Genomic DNA, 17,871 nt, shown 5'->3' with positions numbered 1-17,871 from the left:
ATGAGGTCTCGGCCCAGAGAAAACCACACACTCCACTATCCAGCCTGCCCTGGTTAACCATTATGCTTGCATCTCTTACAAGGTTGGGTTTCCCTTTATGTTAGCCGTTACATATTATGCTGCTGGCACCTCCCAACCTGAGTATGAGGATGCACCCCTTGCATAGACCCCAACTCTTCTGTACCCTAGACTCTGTTATGGTTGAGGAACTATCTTCTATGGCCTCTACCACCGAAATTACTATGACAACTGCCCAGTGTCACACCCACCAGCTGGAAAGCATCTGCACAGTCAATTGAAGTCCGCTTGAACAGCCTGCGCAATCAGTTTATCACCCAGATCCCAGTCTTTGTTTCGTGGGATGTGGTCACTGTCTCATTCCTTCTCTCCGGAGGCCTGCCTCAGTTTGGCCTCTCCAGGCTGCTGTTGAGTCTCAGCTCGTAGCTTCACCTCAAGCCACTTCCCCATCAATTTCTGCCCGCAGCTATGGGAAATCACTACATATGAGCAAGCACTAAAATGCTGGTGTGCTTGGTACTCGAGTCAAGCAGGTCAGATGCTCTGAAAGTGCTGAATAATGGAAGTCAATGATTTGGCAGTTTGTCTCTCAGTCCACAAACAACCAGCCATAAAAAGAGCATTACCAAGGGGAGGAAGGGAGCTTTTTTTTCTTTTGATACATTACAGCCAAAAACATTGTTTCAACCTCAGTGGGAGCCATTCAGAGACTGCGAATGGCTCTCACTGGGGTGCTTGCACACATCATGCAGTGAAGAAAGACTATGCTTTGTGGTCATTGTTTCATGAATGACACATCCAAGCATCCATGTTCTTCGGTCGAGCACAGCAAGTACCTGAGCACTCCAATGCGCCATCGACACCGAACAGTGGCGAGCATGATCACTCAACACTAGAAATCCCCTTTCAGGACCAAGTAGGTGGATGGTCAGCCAGGTGACAGAGAGTGGTGGTGTCCTGGCAGCTCGATCATGCCCATTGGGTCCAAACATGCAAAAGATTGTATTCGCCAGACTGACTTGGCTATCAGTAGGTTATTGCAGTTTTCAGAGGTTCAGTCCATAGGGATATCAACTTTTAGCACTGCATGCACCTTTGTTGTCGCTCATGCACTCTGCTCCTAAATTGAACTAGTTTTGCAGATGGACCCTGCAATCCAAGAAATTATTCTGACCACCTTTCAGCTTTTAGAGTCAAACCTACAAGATGAGACCTTACAGTCAGGCGAGTCCCACAGAAGACCATGCAGCCCAGAGGTTATTGTGATCACCGTCTACACCAGGGGTCTAAAACTCAGCTGGGTGTATGGGCCGCACATAGAGAAAAAAAAATTGGAGTGGGGCCGCATTCTTTGCAGGACAAAGTGACATTTTTAATGATTTCATGTTTTTTTACTATACACCTTTGGATCACCATTACGAACATTTTTTGCTTGATGATAACAAACCTGCACTTTTTTGTTTAGTTAAGTAGTTAAGTATGTATAATATTATATTATATATATATATATATATATATATATATATATATATATATATATATATATATATATATATATATATATATATATATATATAATATTATATTATATATATATATATATATATATAAAATTATTAATGGCTAAAAAGTGATGCTTTATTTTGAATTATTTTTTTTTTACATTTTATCTTCTTCTAATATTGTTTTACAATTAGCAGCATCATCATACAGTCATCTTAGCCAACATCCTGTATTGTCCCTCATCCTGTAGTAATGTCCCCCATCCTGTAGTAATGTCCCCCTTGTGTCCTGTATAATATGCACATCCTTGTGTCCTGTAAACAGAAAGTGAGCACAGACTGACCAATATATAGTCATTTGGCGCTCATTAAAGTCATTGTTTGGTTTTCGGGTTCAAATCTGCAGTCACTCAGTGACTACAGATTTAAGAATCCTAAAAGCACATGCTGTGAGGATGCTCTGCTGCCAGTGACATGAGTAGATTGTCATGTAATCACAAGTATGTGATTTGCATACTTTCGGCCACATTCTGACTAGACGTATCCAACCTCACTCAGTTCATTTGCACTCAGTGAGGCCATGCAAGTCTAGTCAGTACTTGACCGAATGTATGTAAAATACTCATATATAATTCCCTATGATGCACTACATTAGGATAAAAATGGTTACAGTACTACTATAACATGGGAATACACCTGTAAACTATATTACAAAAAGAAGTTAAGACATTCAGACAATTACTTACAACATTTTCTTTGTTCTTCAGCACGGCAAAATGTGCAACAGCAGACGGTACACACTACAAAGAAATACAAAACAAAAAAAAAAAACAACTTATCAGCTACTCATCTAGCCATAGCATAGCTCAATCTGGTAAAACCAGGCACTTTAACAAGTTATATCTGCATTTGGCTAGATTCACTCAGTTTTTCTCCAAAAAAAAAAAAACCACCATGTTCTTCAAAATGTTTTTCAAGACACATTTTGCATTTTTGTGTGCAGGCAGATGCTATTTTGAAGTCTATATTGCAAAATAAACAAAAATAAAAAGTTCTACATACTATACCCTTATTGACTTTGTGGAGAATGCTAACTAAATCACAATTTTGTAAAATGTACAACATGGATTTGTGATCCATGTTATTTTTTTCCCTACAGTTGAGTGGTTTCTTCTAAGTATGGCATGTTTTCTGGCTTTCCCATAGATTTACCAATAGGAGTTAAAACACATTTATGAAATCTTACACAAACCCCCCACTAAAACAGTATGAAAACACTTTGAAAAACATTCAAAACACAATGAATATCAAACAAGTGCTTAAAACACTGAAAAATAAAATACGAAAGGAGGCCTTAGAAGTAGATCATGATGTGAATACTAGATATAAACAAAAAAAAAAATAATAAAAAATTGTAGCACCATCCAGCCGCCACATCTGTAGTCTGTGGCCACCGAACCAGAGTTACAAGACACTGATCTCATGCCAGACCAACAAATCACCAGAGGCGCCAGATATGCCATCATGTGGGAAAAGGTTCACACGGTTCTGGTTCGCCAGCAATGGACAACCAACATGGTCACTGGTCAAGGTTCCGGTATAATCCTTTTACTCAAATTTACTTAATTTTGTCCTAACCAATTCAAAAATGGGTATTAGCTGAAGAAAGTAAATTTGTTTAAAATGTTCTCTTTCTTTAAAGCAAATGGATCAAAACTACACTGTCAGCAAAGTTTAGCAATTTTTGTTTTTTCAAAAACAGGTAGTAACTACTTTTGGCATGCTTACCATTTCAGAAATAGGTGAACTAAAAGACAATAGTCTTTGGCACAACTGCAAACAAGCAATATAAGTCAGCCATAAGACATAAAAGACACATACTTACCTTCCTAGCGACCTCGCTGTGGCCGACGAACAGCCTCTTTTTTAAGGTGGCGGTTTGTGCGGCGTCACAGCGACATCACACGGCAGGCGGCCAATAGAAGCAGAGGGGCGGAAAGCAGCCAAAGGAAAGACACGCCCACCTCGTTGCCGGAGGACGCAGGTACGGTGTTGTTCGTCGTTCCTGGGGTGTCATACGCAGCGATGTGTGCTGCCTCAGGAACGACGAACAACCTGCGTCCTGCACCAGCAACGATAATTAGGATTTGAACGACTAGTCAATGATCAACGATTAGGTGAGTATTTTTGATAGTTAGCGGTCGTTCGTACGTTTCACATGCAACGTCGTCGCTAACGAGGCCGGATGTGCGTCACGAATTCCGTGACCCCAACGACATCTCGTTAGCGATGTCGTTGCGTGTAAAGGGGTCTTATGGCTATCATTCTCTATAATCTGATCCTCCCACTCGAGTCTCCAAGATTTCTCGTGAACGGTGTTAATTCTCTGGAATGTACTACCCAGGACAACTGATCAATTTCCAATGCCCACAGTTTTCAGTGTGCTCTAAAATTGCATTTCTTCAGACTGGATATCACCTCACCTCACGTATCTAACTATTTCTGTTTTGCAGTTACAACATTTTCTTACAAATCTGTTCCCTTGTATTATCTGTTTACACCCTCCATGCACTTAATAGCACTCTACTGTATATCTGTACTTTTACACATACTGGATGGTGACCAGTTTATGCAGCACTATCTGAATCCCCTATTATATTGATGGCTGGAACAGACAATACAAGGGGCTGCTGAGAAGTGTTTGGCTTTATCCAAAAAGAAATGAGATAGGATGATGAAACTTTACATTTAGTTCACATACTCTCCACTGATGTCAGCACACATCTTACATTGGTATTCCAAGTTCTGTAAGCCTAGCAAAAAGAAGGATTTCAGTTGTGCCTCAAACTAGGCATCCGTAACAGCCATGGCATCAGAAATGGTTTGAAATTTGGTACCCTTAAGGTGTTTCTTCAGGTTTGGAAACAGATAATAGTCGGAGGGAGCTAGGTCTGGTGGATAAGATGTGTGGTCAACCAGCTGGAAGCCCAGCTCTGCCAGTTTTGCTGTGGTCGCTTGTGCAGTGTGAGCGGAGGAGTTGTCTTGCAGGAACCAGATTTTTTTTGGACAGCTTGCCACGCTTTTTGGCCTTCAGAGCTGCCTTCAATTGGTCCAAAAGTTCAATGTAATACCTTGCATTGATGGTGGAACCCTTATGAAGATAGTCCACTAGCAGCACACCCTTCTTATCCCAGAACACAGACGCCATCACCTTCGTGGCTGATTTTTGCAACCTGAACTTCTTGACTGCTGTTTGTTTTCCGGGCCATACAAATAAATCCAGGTCTCATTCATAGTGACCAGTCGATCCAGAAAGTTCTTATCAGTCCGGAAACGCTGACAAATGGACCGGGAAGTTTTCACTCGCATGCTTCTCTGATTTGCTGTCAAACATTTGGGGACCCACTTTGCAGATAGCTTCCTCATGTCCAATTGTTCATGGATAATGACACAAACTCGTTAATGGGAAATCCCCATGACGTCTGCTATTTGCTTTAGCTGAAATTCAGCGATTCTCCAGTATGAAGTTGTACACAGCATCGACGCTCTCCGGAACAACCACTCTCAGTCATCCAGGACGTTCCTCATCATTGGTGCAGAAGAGGACGGTTTTAAATTTGGCAACCCAGTTTTTAACTGTGGAATATGAAGGGCATTGATCCCTCAATGTCTGCGACATATCACCATGAATATCCTTCGTGGACTTTTCTCGCAGAAACAAGAATTTTATCACTCCTCTGCTCTCAATTGCTGTGAATATCACATTAGACTCCGCCATTTTGTTTTCCTGCATGCGTAGAACACTAATAAATACAATGCTCCGTAATACCATACAATGATATTTGTAGGTGTGGGTTCCACAGATTCCCCACTTGTAGCACAAACTCAACAACATAATCATGCAGAAAGGAGAAAGAGTTTTTATAGTGCAAAAAGGTACAAATTTTATTTAAGACATGAGGTGAACATCCTTAAAAGCACTTAAAAAATACCTGGACCGGATATCAACAACACTTCATTAAAGGTCCCAGGATCAATAGGCCATTAACATATTTTCATAGGTAGAATATTGCTAGTCATAACAGATACACCATATTTAAACGGTGTCACAGATTGCCTATAACACCAGAGTACCAATTCAATCAGTATACATACAGTATAAGATTATGGGCACAGTGCCCAGGCAATAAGAATAACATTGTCAATAACCAGTCACAGGGGGGAAGCCTCAGGAAAACGCCCAACGTACGTTTCGATGTCTTTTTGAGGTATTCAAATCTTCATCAGGGGAAAGGATTCCTGGTTGCGTCCCCCAGTGTGCCAGGTTTAAATAGAAATACTCAGCGATCCAGGCTAATCGGAAGTCCCGGAAGTGGCGCTGGCGCTGACGGCCGGTCACATCCCGCGAGACATCGGCCGTCACGTCATAATCGTGCATGTGCGGGAGCGTGGACGCGTTACCATAGCTCCCGCGCAGGCACGAAATGTAAAGACAGCGGCAGTCAGGCATGGACGAGCTCCGGAGCCAGCGCGTTTGCACTGGGACTGCCGGGTGGCGCTGGAAGGTAAATAGTAAACAAAAGATATTGTATTGTGACGCTCATGTCACATAAGGTAAATAGTAACATGCCACGTAAAAAATGAGAGGAATTCCTTTTTCATATAACGTGATTCCATTCTCCTCACATCCTTATTCCTCCTTATATCACCCATCAAGCCATGATAAGGGTGTGCATCACTTTATTGGCCTGTGGATACAAGACCCAGTATTATTCTGGGGGCACGCAAACACGTTAAAATACATAAAAGCACAAAAGATGTAGGTGGAAGGAGTAGAATGGCACCACAAAACCCAGCAGAGACCAAGGAATTGTTACTATTGTCAATATATATATCTCCATTTTATATACATATCAGTGTGCACGACTGTGGAAATCCACACTACCGCAAACACTAGCAATTCACAAATATCACAAAAATGGGGAATAACTGACAGATTCGTTGAGACCTCGAGGGACCAGAGTGTCCAAGGTCACAATCCATTTGGTCTCACACTGCGCCAGGCGCTTTTGGAGGTCACCACCCCTGATCCCACCCTCTCTGGTATCAATGCCCCTAATCTTTAATTTAGAGGGGTCACAAGAGTGGTGAGATCTAAAGTGCCTGGGCAGTGTTTTAAGCAGAGTAGGGTTGGTTTCTGACCTGGTAGCAGCAATGTCCCTCACGTGCTCCCTGACCCTAACGCGGAGCTCACGTGAAGTGAGGCCCACGTAGGTTAGGGGGCACATACATGTAGCAAAGTACACCACGTGTGTGGTACTACACATGATGTATCGTCTGATTTGGAAATTCCTTTGTCCATCAGACGACTAGAGGTTTGTGCTACGAAGGACATTACTGCAAGCCAGGCAGTGACCACAGGGATAACAACCCTTTAGGGGACCCCGAGAACCGAACGGATTGGTTCTTGGAGGGATGTAATGACTCTGGACCAGAATGTCTTTAAGACTTCTGGCCCTCGTCGAGGACATCAACGGATTTGGGGTTAATACTTCTGCTAACACTGGATCTGTCAGCAATACCGGCCAGTGTTTTTTCATGATCCGCCGCATTGTCTCCCACTCCTGATTGTAAGTTCCAATGAACCTCACCGCAAATTCTTGTTTATCCTGTTTCTTAGGGGCACTATTTAGCAGTTGCACCCGAGGAGTTCTTTTGGCACGGTTATAGCCAGACCTGATGCTCCTGCCACTATACCCTTTGTCACGGATCCTCCTCCATAGTGTCACAGTCCTCAGGTGATGGGTCCTCCTCCGGGGCATCGGTGAGCTCCAGTGTGATTGCAGAGACAGTTGGTGCACGAGTGAAACAGAGGACTTACAACCTACAAAGCTGTCAGCAAGGTAATGGGCTTATATAAAGGTAAATACCAGAAAATGGAGGTCAGAAACCAGCATATAAATGCAACACCTAAAGATATGACCACACATTATTCCATCAAAATATAAAAACATACCTAAAAATTAAAAAGGTTGATAACCTGGAAAATAATTATGCAGAGGAAGGATAATAAGGCACTTTATACACAGATGACATCATCACAGGCCATAATAATACAGTTAGCAATACTAATAGTTCTTCTTTGGCTCTGTGCCAAGTCAAATAGTTAGAGGATAACTACAAAGACTCCTTCAAAAAGGTGTAACAAATGAGATCACAAACCCATACTTGGATGGAGGTAAAGTGTCCCAAATAAATAAAGTGTGCATAGTGCTGACTAGTGGAGACAAAAATGCTAATACTCATGAGGTTTAGTAAATTACAGGGTAAAAAAAAAAAACCAAAACAACCTTTTACGCTTCTGTACATAGTAAATATTAAAAATTTTCAAAGGGGAACAGTACCATAGTGCATAACATCTATTATCCTGTAATGCCCAAAGCGCGTTTCACATGGCTTCTTCCAGGGACAATGCAAAAGGAGGACCTAGCAGGGGTTTATACAGTAACTCATTACAGATATGATGGGAGGCACCCGGCAAGGATAGCCAGGTAATGAAGTTAATGCAGCCTAATTGGTTGCAGCACCCTACAGATAGGTCTGACCACCTATAGTGATAATGGGTTTTAGAGGCTGACATAAAAATAGTCACTGGATTCGTCTATCCATGGAATAACAGAGTACGATCTCCATATTCAAGGGGACGGCTACACAACAAGCAGTGTACTAGTGAAACTCATAATGTGGTCCAACTGGCCAGAGATCAAGCCGCACGTATGAAAGGAGAAGGTGGAACACAATGTGGATTGGTAAATCTTTACTGATCGGTAGTCATTTATATTGCCTGTATACATAGTCAGACCAAAATAAAAGATGCACTTTGCGCAATCTGCTGTATACCAGATCGCTCCATGTCACATATGCTGCCATGGGTCTTGACACTGCGAGTCCTCTTTACACAGAACGATGCACCGTCGAGAATAATGACTTTTTGCACAGGGCAAAAGTTAATTTCTCCAGATATTGCTCATTCATCGGGCGATCATATGCCTGTTTACACTGAAAGAGCAGTTCAGTAATAATGCAGCTTTATGCTTGGGTCACAACCTGATCATCCAGGCAGCCTGCATTACTTCCTTGTCCTATAGCAGCCTGTTTTACACTAATCGTACACTTTACCAAAGTACAAAAATGGGCTATAAATCTATCCTTAAAGTGCTTCACTTATGCCAAACATAGGGGTAAAATCCTGTATTACGTCTGTTTAATGCAAGTCATACTTACAGCTCCTGCTGCACATCTTAAGTAGTCCATTTCTGAAGGGAATACATTTCCTAAGTAAAGTGAAAATCCAGATATAACAAGAAGACAACTCTGCAACAAAAACAAAATGTATAATAGAACACTGACGATTACTGCATAATGATATAGTCATGTTTTTGCAGGATTTTTAGCGGTTATTGGGTTGTCTGAAACTTAAAAGGGAGCTAAATTGCCGTACTGAGCAGTGGCCACTAACCAATGTACAGAGCTGGAGAGTTCGGCTCCATATATTGGCCTGTATCCAGCTGCCGCTAGAGAAGGCATCAGATAGTTGGGGATATAATTTCCAGCGCACCCCAGAGAGCTTGTCTTGATGATCTAGTTTACAGAATGTCATCAATAGGTCATCTCTGGACAACCCCTTTAAGAAGTTGTTACAGAAAATTATTGAACTTTTATATTAAACTGCTGCAGAAGTAGCAAATAAATACACCTGCATTAGCATTTGGTTTTCCTGGCAGAATGTTTAAAAAATACAAATTAAATATCTGGGCATGCATTTTGCATTTTCTTTTTATTCAATATGTTGGGTAATTTTAGTTGTACAGTGGCAAAAATAACAAAACAATGAAATGGTAAGAAAAAAACCCCATAAAAATCACGTGGGTAGTCTACTAATAATGTAGAGAACATACTAAAAAGGGAACATCCGTGTTATCGTTGAGTCACATCTCAGGATCTAATTTTATTGCAGATTATTCCCTCTTAAGGACACAGATATGTCAGGCCTTGTGAATACTGACGATTTTTTTGACTTGTTCACTTTATGTGGCAATAATTGTGGAACACTTCAATTTATACTAGTGATTTTGAGATGGTTTTCTTGTGACATATCACACTTATTAATTATACATGAATAATACATTAAGGTCAATATGTTTTACAATTATTCATTCAATAAAGTTTACATTTATTTTTCCGTAAGTTTACAAATTTTTAAAGTGTTGAATGTTTTTGCCCTTAGAGAGGATCTTTCAGCAGGTTTTTGCTTTGTAATCTGAAGACAGAATGCTGTACGGGGTTAACATACAGATTTCAGCGATGCCTCTCTTAAGGTTGACGCTGTTCTTTACCTGCAATGTTTGTTTCACTTTTAAGAGAATATCAGTGCTACATTAGGTCAGCTAGAGGTAAGCTTGTCTGGAACATCCCCTGCTGTTATTAGCAGCTCACTTTCTATAGTCCTTGTACATGGAGAGCCTAGTGTGGGAGAGGGAGGCTTTCTCAGCATTGCTGCATAGTTAAAGGGAATATATCACCAGGTTTTTGCTCCCCCATCTGAGAGCAGCATAATGTAGAGACAGAGACCCTGATTCTAGCGATGTGTCACTTACTGAGCTGTTTGCTGTCATTTTGATAAAATTAATGGTTTTCTTGGCTGCAGTTATACATAGCTCATGAATGTGCTGGACTACCTGGCAGCAGGACAAGTAGTCCGCTTATGAATATAACTGCTGATTAATCAGTGATTTTATCAAAACTGCCCTAAGCAGCTCAGGAAGTGACACATTGCTGGAATCACGATTTCGGCCCCTACATTATTCTGCTCTCAGATTAGGTGGCAAAAACCTGGTGACAGATTCCCTTTAAATCTAACAATTCTGATAGTTTACTGGATGCAGCAGTTGTGACACACAGTGATACAATGTTGGATTCAGGGTCTCATGCTGTTCTGAGATGATAACAAAATGCTGCTGACAGATTCTTTTTAAAGAGGACCGGTTGCTTAAAAGGGTTGTCATAGTCTTTTACATTGATGGCTTATCTTCAGGACAGGTTATCAATATCTGATCAGTAGGATGCAACACATCTATAGAATAAATAGGAAGCAGCTTTGCATTATCCGACTGCGGCCACTATACCGTTAGCAGAGCCATGCAGCTCTGCAACAATTATTAATAATAATAAATAATAATAATAATAATAATAATAATAAATAATATTTATTCATTTATATAGCGCCATAAATTCCAAAGCTGAGCACTTCTGGTCTCCATTGACATGGGAAATTGCGGATTGGCATGGGTACTGAGTGTCGCACTCCCGCAGATTAAAATATTGACAGTCTATCCTAAGGATATATAAACCTCCCGGACAACCAGTTTAGTATTGCCATAAATATGTTCCTTTTTGAAATGCTGATAATCTCCTAAATCTGATATTGTTTTTCTATTGTTTTGGGCCTCTTTGTTCCCGAAATATCACCCCTTCTTCCATTCATGTACATACCATATAGAAAGGGGGGGAGAGGGGGAGACAGCACCGCTTGAGAATGGCATGCAAACAATTATATGTGTTGTGTTATAGGTGTTGCTTCAATATAGTTCTGCTTTTAATGAATTTAGGAGGCCGTATGGCACAATGTAAACATTAAATATAGAGTAGGACCCCCCTATCGAGATTTGCCGTGATGTGGCAGGGGTGGCTCAAAAAATTGATCGATTTTTAGCAGAAAATCTCTTTTTGCATTATAGTACAGTTGGAATAATAATATGTGAATTTTCACTTTTAATTGTTTGCATGCCATTCTCAAACAGTGTTGGTTCAGCCGCTTTCTGTTACATACCATATAGTAAATTTTTCCAAGTAGGTGTGAAGTGAACTATTTACAGTTGCCCAAGTCTATTAGAATATATTATTATATTATTATAGGAGTAGAAACACTAGAAAGACAATTCACGCAATAGGGTCTCATCAGAGTACAGGATGTAACCAAAAGGGAGTATTAGGCTCATCTGGCCGGGTTATGACAGCAGAGTCACTTGGTACACTTGAAACAGGTTGATTCAGACCCACAAAATGGAGGAGTAATACAATTGGAATTGAAGGAGTTAAATCCTGCACTGCCTGGGAGGTTATAGATTGATGTATACGATCACGGTATGAATAGAAAGCAGTTTGTCAACGCATACAAATCCTTGTATGGCCCCCATCCTGGTATGTGGGCTGCTGCTGTGATGTGCCCCAATGCTGGTATGTGCCCCCATCGTGGTGCAGCCACCATCCTGACATGTGCCCCCATCCTGCGGGGTAATGTGTGCGGCGGGGGGCGGAGTGGAGCCGAGCGGGGCCATGGCACTGAGGATGTCAGTGCTGGGGACAGGTGACTATTCGTGTGTGCGTGTGTTCAGTGTATACATGCGGAGGGCGAGGGGCGGAGTGCGGGGGGGGTGGAGACGAGCGGGGCCATGGCGCTGAGGAGGTCAGTGCTGGGGACAGGTTACTATTCGTGTGTGTGTGTGTGTGTGTGTGTGTGTTCAGTGTATACATGCGGTGGGGCGGAGTTCAGGGGGCTGGAGCGGAGTGGGGTAATGTGTGCGGGGGCGGAGGCGAGCGGTGGGTATGTGTCGGCTGGATTGCAGATGTGGGCTCCCGGGGGTGCAGCACTCATCGGGGAGTTGGGGCTCAGTGTGGGTGCGGGGGAAAGTGTCGGGCGTTATCCTGTTGGCCCGTAGTTCGGGCTGTTCAGTTACTTGAGCCGTTGGTCGCAGGCTCTTTAGTGCACGCGGTGTGGCGACGGTTGTCATTGTAATGACGTCATTTTGGAGCAAGACAGACAGACAGAATAAGGCAATTATATATATAGATTATTGTAGTGTTATAAAAAGTGGCTGCAGCATTTGTGTCATGTAAGGAGGCAATGTCTGCGAGAGGGAGAAGGGACTGAGAAAGGGAGTGTAAATCAAAGTGATTGAGATTTCTCTCCTTCTTTAAAGAGGTTATGTATCTATTCTCAAATGGCATGCAAATAGCCTCTTTAAAGAGGGAGAGAACAAGGTCGCCATGGCCGTGTCTTATCCCTGTCGTCTTATGTTTTTCTCTCAAAAGCCACAGTGTTCCAGGGTCAAACATATCTGCCTGAGATCATACAGCCTATGTCTGAAACATAATGCCTGTGGATCAGGGGATGAGATTAGTACATTCTTATAAAGGTCATTGCCAAAGTAACCAATAATGTTTACATATATGGTATTAATGGGTCATTAATAAAAACATCAAAGAAAAAACACTTTAATCATTCTAATCATTAAAAACCAATGGTGGGAAAGTTGCTGCAACTCGCAAACCCTTTGATGTTTGCAGAACCAATACTCCAAACAAAATTACTAGGGATATCTTTTCCATCTATCCTTATAACAAGATGTGTGAATTTACCATGTACCAAATGGACTATTAAATTAGGGTTACATTTGTAAAAAATGATTGGGTAATATCTAACAAAGAAAAATACTAAAAGACCATGCAGATTGGTGGTGGAAGTCATAAGGTCAGATAATTTACTTTTTGTAGAGCAAAATTTGGATAAACAGTATTATTTGTCTCTGTGATATGATGGATGTGTTTATTATCTTTTACTATACAATATCCTTTTTTGTGTAAACTAACCATATTTTCTTGGATGTACAATACAAAATTATATTGTGGTACAGTGTTAGCCAGAAAAATTGATGTAAATAATTAAGCCCTCAAATGACAAATGTATTCTAGGAACGATACCTTTATTAGTTAACCAGAAAAATTATATTTTTTTTTGTTAGCCAATAAACATATCACTCCTAGAATGCTTTTGTAGTTTTGGGACTTAAAGGGGTATTCCCATCTTCAAGTTCCTATCTCAATATGTAGTCGGAATAATATTCATTATTATTATTATTATTATTAATAATAATCATAATATTAGCAAATACCTCCAATTAAAAATGTAGTATAGTTCTTCAGCTTCAATATGTCGCTTACCTCATGTGCAGGGCATTACAGGACCTTAGATATCCATAGTAGCGACCCCTCATATAGTGACAGTTAGTTAGTTAGTTGCTCGTGGTCAAAGCCATGAATATAAAACTGTCATTGTATGAGTGGTCGTAACCAAGGATATCAAAAGTCCTGTAATGCCCTGCACATGAGGTAAGCAACAGTGAATCAGAAGCACTATAGTACATTTCTAATTATTATTATTATTACACATACTACATATTGGGATATGATCTTGGAGATTGGAATACCCCTTTAAGTATTTACATCTTGTGATACTTTGTAACTGTTGATGAATAATGTACTCAGATGAGAGATACTGATCTCTTTTCCTTCAATAAAACTTATGTTTAATGCTAAAATAAGTAAAAAAATAAAAATATTTGGATAAACTCCAGGGCTCGGTTCATAGACGTACAGAGCTCTCCACTGAACACTGCGTAAGTGTTTCTCTTGGAATCCCTATAACACAGGACTCTGCTGGAGACCAGATGGAGTGATTCAATATTATGATGACAATGGAGTCACTTTGGACACAATCTAGTCTCTGTCCTGACAGTGTTCATCTTTTTCAGACATACACAAAAACATTCTATGCCACGCGTTTGTGTATGTCTGAAAGAGATGAATCCTGCCAAGACGGGAGACCAAACAGTGTCCAAAGTCATTCAGTGGGCCTCATAATAATGAATAGCTGTGTCGGGGATTATGTTAAAATCCTGTTGTTTAGGGATTCCAATGTAAAAACCTGATGCAGAGCTCAATGGAGAGCTCTGTATGTGTGGGAACTAAGCCTAAACTGGGTAAGTTACCTTTTCTCCATTTACCATACTGCGCCATTTTAGGCAGAGAGGAGTGTAAAGGCCCCGTCACACTAAGCAACATCGCTAGCAACATCGCTGCTAACGAACAACTTTTGTGACGTAGCAACGATGTTGCTAGTGATGTCGCTGTGTGTGACATCCAGCAACAACCTGGCCCCTGCTGTGAGGTCGTTGGTTGTTGCTGAATGTCCTGGGCCATTTTTTAGTTGTTGCTGTCCCGCTGTGAAGCACAGATCGCTGTGTGTGACAGCGAGATAGCAACAACTAAATGTGCAGTGAGCAGGAGCCGGCTTCTGCGGAGGCTGGTAACCACAGTAAACATCGGGTAACCAAGAAGCCCTGTCCTTGGTTACCCGATATTTACCTTTGTTACCAGCCTCCGCCGCTCTCACTGTCAGTGCCGGCTCCTGCTCTGTGCACATGTAGCTGCAGGACACATCGGGTTAATTAACCCGATGTGTGCTGTAGCTAGGAGAGCAGGGAGCCAGCGCTAAGCGGTGTGCGCTGCTCCCTGCTCTGTGCACATTTAGCTGCAGCACACATCGGGTAATTAACCCGATGTGTGCTGTAACTAGGAGGGCAGGGAGCCAGCGCTCAGTGTGCGCTGCTCCCTGCTCTCTGCACGTGTAGCTGCGTGCGCTGGTAACCAAGGTAAATATCGGGTTGGTTACCCGATATTTACCTTAGTTACCAAGCGCAGCATCTTCCACGCGGCGCTGGGGGCTGGTCACTGGTTGCTGGTGAGCTCACCAGCAACTCGTGTAGCGACGCTCCAGCGATCCCTGCCAGGTCAGGTTGCTGGTGGGATCACTGGAGCGTCGCAGTGTGACATCTCACCAGCAACCTCCTAGCAACTTACCAGCGATCCCTATCGTTGTTGGGATCGCTGGTAAGTTGTTTAGTGTGACTGGACCTTAACTGTAAAGGTTCCCAATATAATCGCTTATAAGGAAAATCTACCTAAGAGTTTATTTATCTCCCATTTTCCAATATTCCACAATAGCATAAATATTGGATTATAGTATTAGCATTCCTTCTTAACCCCTTCAGCCCCCGGGCACTTTCTGTTTTTGCGTTTTTGTTTTTTGCTCCCCTTCTTCCGAGAGCCGTAACTTTTTTATTTTTCCATCAATCTTGCCATATAAGGGCTTGTTTTTTGCGGGATGAGTTGTACTTTTAAATGAAACCATAAGTTTTACCATATAGTGGACTGGAAAACGGCAAAAAAATTCCAAGTGCGGAAAAATTGCAAAAAAGTGTGATCGTACAATAGTTTTTGGGATATTTTATTCACTGTGTTCACTATATGGTGAAACTGATGTATCTATGTGATGCCTGAGGTCAGTGCCAGTTCGTAAACACCAAACATGTATAGGTTTACTTGTATCTAAGGGGTTAAAAAAAAATTCACAAGCTTGTCCAAAAAAAGTGGCGCACGTTTTACGCCATTTTCCAAAACCCGTAGCGTTCTCATTTTTCGGGATCTGAGACTCAGTGACGGCTTATTTTTTGCGTCTCGACCTGACATTTTTAATGGTACCATTTTTGCGCAGATGGTATGTTTTGATCGCCTGTTATTGCATTTTGCGCAAAATTTGTGGCAACCAAAAAACGTAATTTTGGCGTTTGGAATTTTTTTGCCGCTACACCATTTACTGATCAGATTAATTGATTTTATATTTTGATAGATCGGGCATTTCTGAACGCGGCGATACCAAATATGTGTATATTTTTTTATTTTTTTAACCCTTTAATTTTCAATGGGGTGAAAGGGGGTGATTTGAACTTTTAGGTTTTTTTATTTTTTAAAACTTTTTTTTTTTTACTTTTTTTTTTATTTTACTAGTACCCCTAGGAGGCTATAGCGATCAGCAATCCGATCGCTCTTATCTATCTGCTGATCACAGCTATACAGCTGTAAACCGATACAGATCACTTCCTGTTTCACCCTGCTCCTAGCCGGATGAAAACGAAAGTGAAACTTCGTAGCTGCAGGCGTCATCACAAGACCCTGCGATGGCAACCACCGATGGCAACCACCGAAAGTCACGTGATCATGTCACGTGACCTCCGGTGGGGGCGGGGTAAGTAACTGTCATTGCGGCGCCCATATACATATTGCTGCCAGATTTTGGCAACGAAATGTAAGGGGTTAATGGCCGCGGGTGGAAGCGATTCCACCCGCGGCTAGCAGGCACACATGCCAGCTGTTGAAAACAGCTGATATGTGCACGGATCGCCACCGCCTGCCCACAGCAGGGGGCGGGGATTAACGGCACACGATCCATGACATACCCAGTACGTCACGGGTCGTTAAGGGGTTAAAAGTTCTCTGCTGAAGGTTAACTAATTAAAAGAATTATAAAAAGGTGAAAAAGTGAAGAACGACAGCAGCTTGAGACCAATATGAAGACTTACCCCAATTAGCAGAGAAAACATCCACGTCTTATACTTTACACATGGGTGTATAGCATCCGACGACTGCAGGCTTGAATGGTACATTCTGCCTTCTTGCATCCCAAGTTCTAAGGTTGCCATCCTATCATAACCAAATTCTTCATTGTATTGCTCTTCTTTGGTCATTCTGTTCTACATCAAAGAAGTAGAAGTTAAAGAAATTCCTTCTGCAAAAGATCTGTGTCTATAAACTTTAAGGAAAGACACAAACAATTCACAATTTTTTAATTACAATGGTATGCTGACATATACACAGTAAGGAGACAAAAAACTATTGCAAGGTTTAGATGCATTTTCATTTTTTTGATGGATTTTATCAACAATAGATTTGCAGACAAAGTAGTGACAGAAAGTGAGTAAGAGTCAGAGCATTACTGGTAGTAAGACAAAATATTAGAATCCATCCAGTCTTCAATGTATGGAATGCATAAATTGGATATACTTGAACAGATCGGTACGTACCTAACTTTGGATATTTGTCAGGATGAAATAGTGAAGCAAGGAGCTGGACAGATCCCGTCTGGGTGTTTTCTCTGCTCAGAGATTCATGATGCATCTGAAAAGTTTGCTCTCTTGCTCTTCTGTGAAACAACATCTATTCACATGTAGACAAAAGAGAAGAACTGTATGCGGGCCAGAGAACACAAACGGCTCTAGAATTCTAATGAGGAGATACAACAGGGTTGGGTCAGGTTATTTAATCTTCCACCAAACTGTTCAGTATAAAGGATATTACCATCTTCTTTTTATTTGCCCAAAAACTAACGTCCTATGCTGCAGAAATACCGTATCTACGATATAACTATGCACCGGTACTAAGGGAAAACACTACTGATGGCTTCAATCTAAAAGGGTTTCCAAGTATTCCAAATGTCATTAGATATTCCCTGCAATGCAATCATTCCAGTAATGATCATCTTAAACAGTCTAAACAAAAGAAAACTTATCCAAAAAAAAAAAAAAAGCTCAAATATTGCGGGAAGGAGGCCGAATAC

General features: G+C 41.4%; 1 protein-coding gene across 4 annotated transcripts in view; it reads right to left on the bottom strand.

Annotated features, from left to right (window-relative positions):
• Positions 1-17,447, bottom strand: part of MLC1 (modulator of VRAC current 1) — a 58,719-nt gene extending 41,272 nt beyond the window's left edge. For 3 of the 4 annotated variants that reach the window (XR_012753040.1, XM_075345101.1, XM_075345099.1), the window contains exons 1-4: positions 17,339-17,447; positions 16,838-17,008; positions 8,805-8,894; positions 2,267-2,320 (exon numbers count right to left, since the gene is read on the bottom strand). Coding sequence is in view for 3 of the 4 variants with exons in the window: in XM_075345101.1 (XP_075201216.1) it covers positions 2,267-2,320; positions 8,805-8,894; positions 16,838-17,002 (309 nt within the window). In the remaining variant the exon portion in view is untranslated. The remainder of the gene's footprint in view (positions 1-2,266; positions 2,321-8,804; positions 8,895-16,837; positions 17,009-17,338) is intronic. The other variant, XM_075345100.1, reaches the window with a different exon arrangement.
• Between the last annotated feature and the right edge of the window lie 424 nt (positions 17,448-17,871).

Source organism: Anomaloglossus baeobatrachus, chromosome 4 (assembly GCF_048569485.1).
Source record: "Anomaloglossus baeobatrachus isolate aAnoBae1 chromosome 4, aAnoBae1.hap1, whole genome shotgun sequence".
NCBI classification, from domain to species: Eukaryota; Metazoa; Chordata; class Amphibia; order Anura; family Aromobatidae; genus Anomaloglossus; species Anomaloglossus baeobatrachus.
The sequence above is the reverse complement of the archived record's forward strand: the minus strand, read 5'-3'. Positions and strand labels throughout refer to the sequence as shown.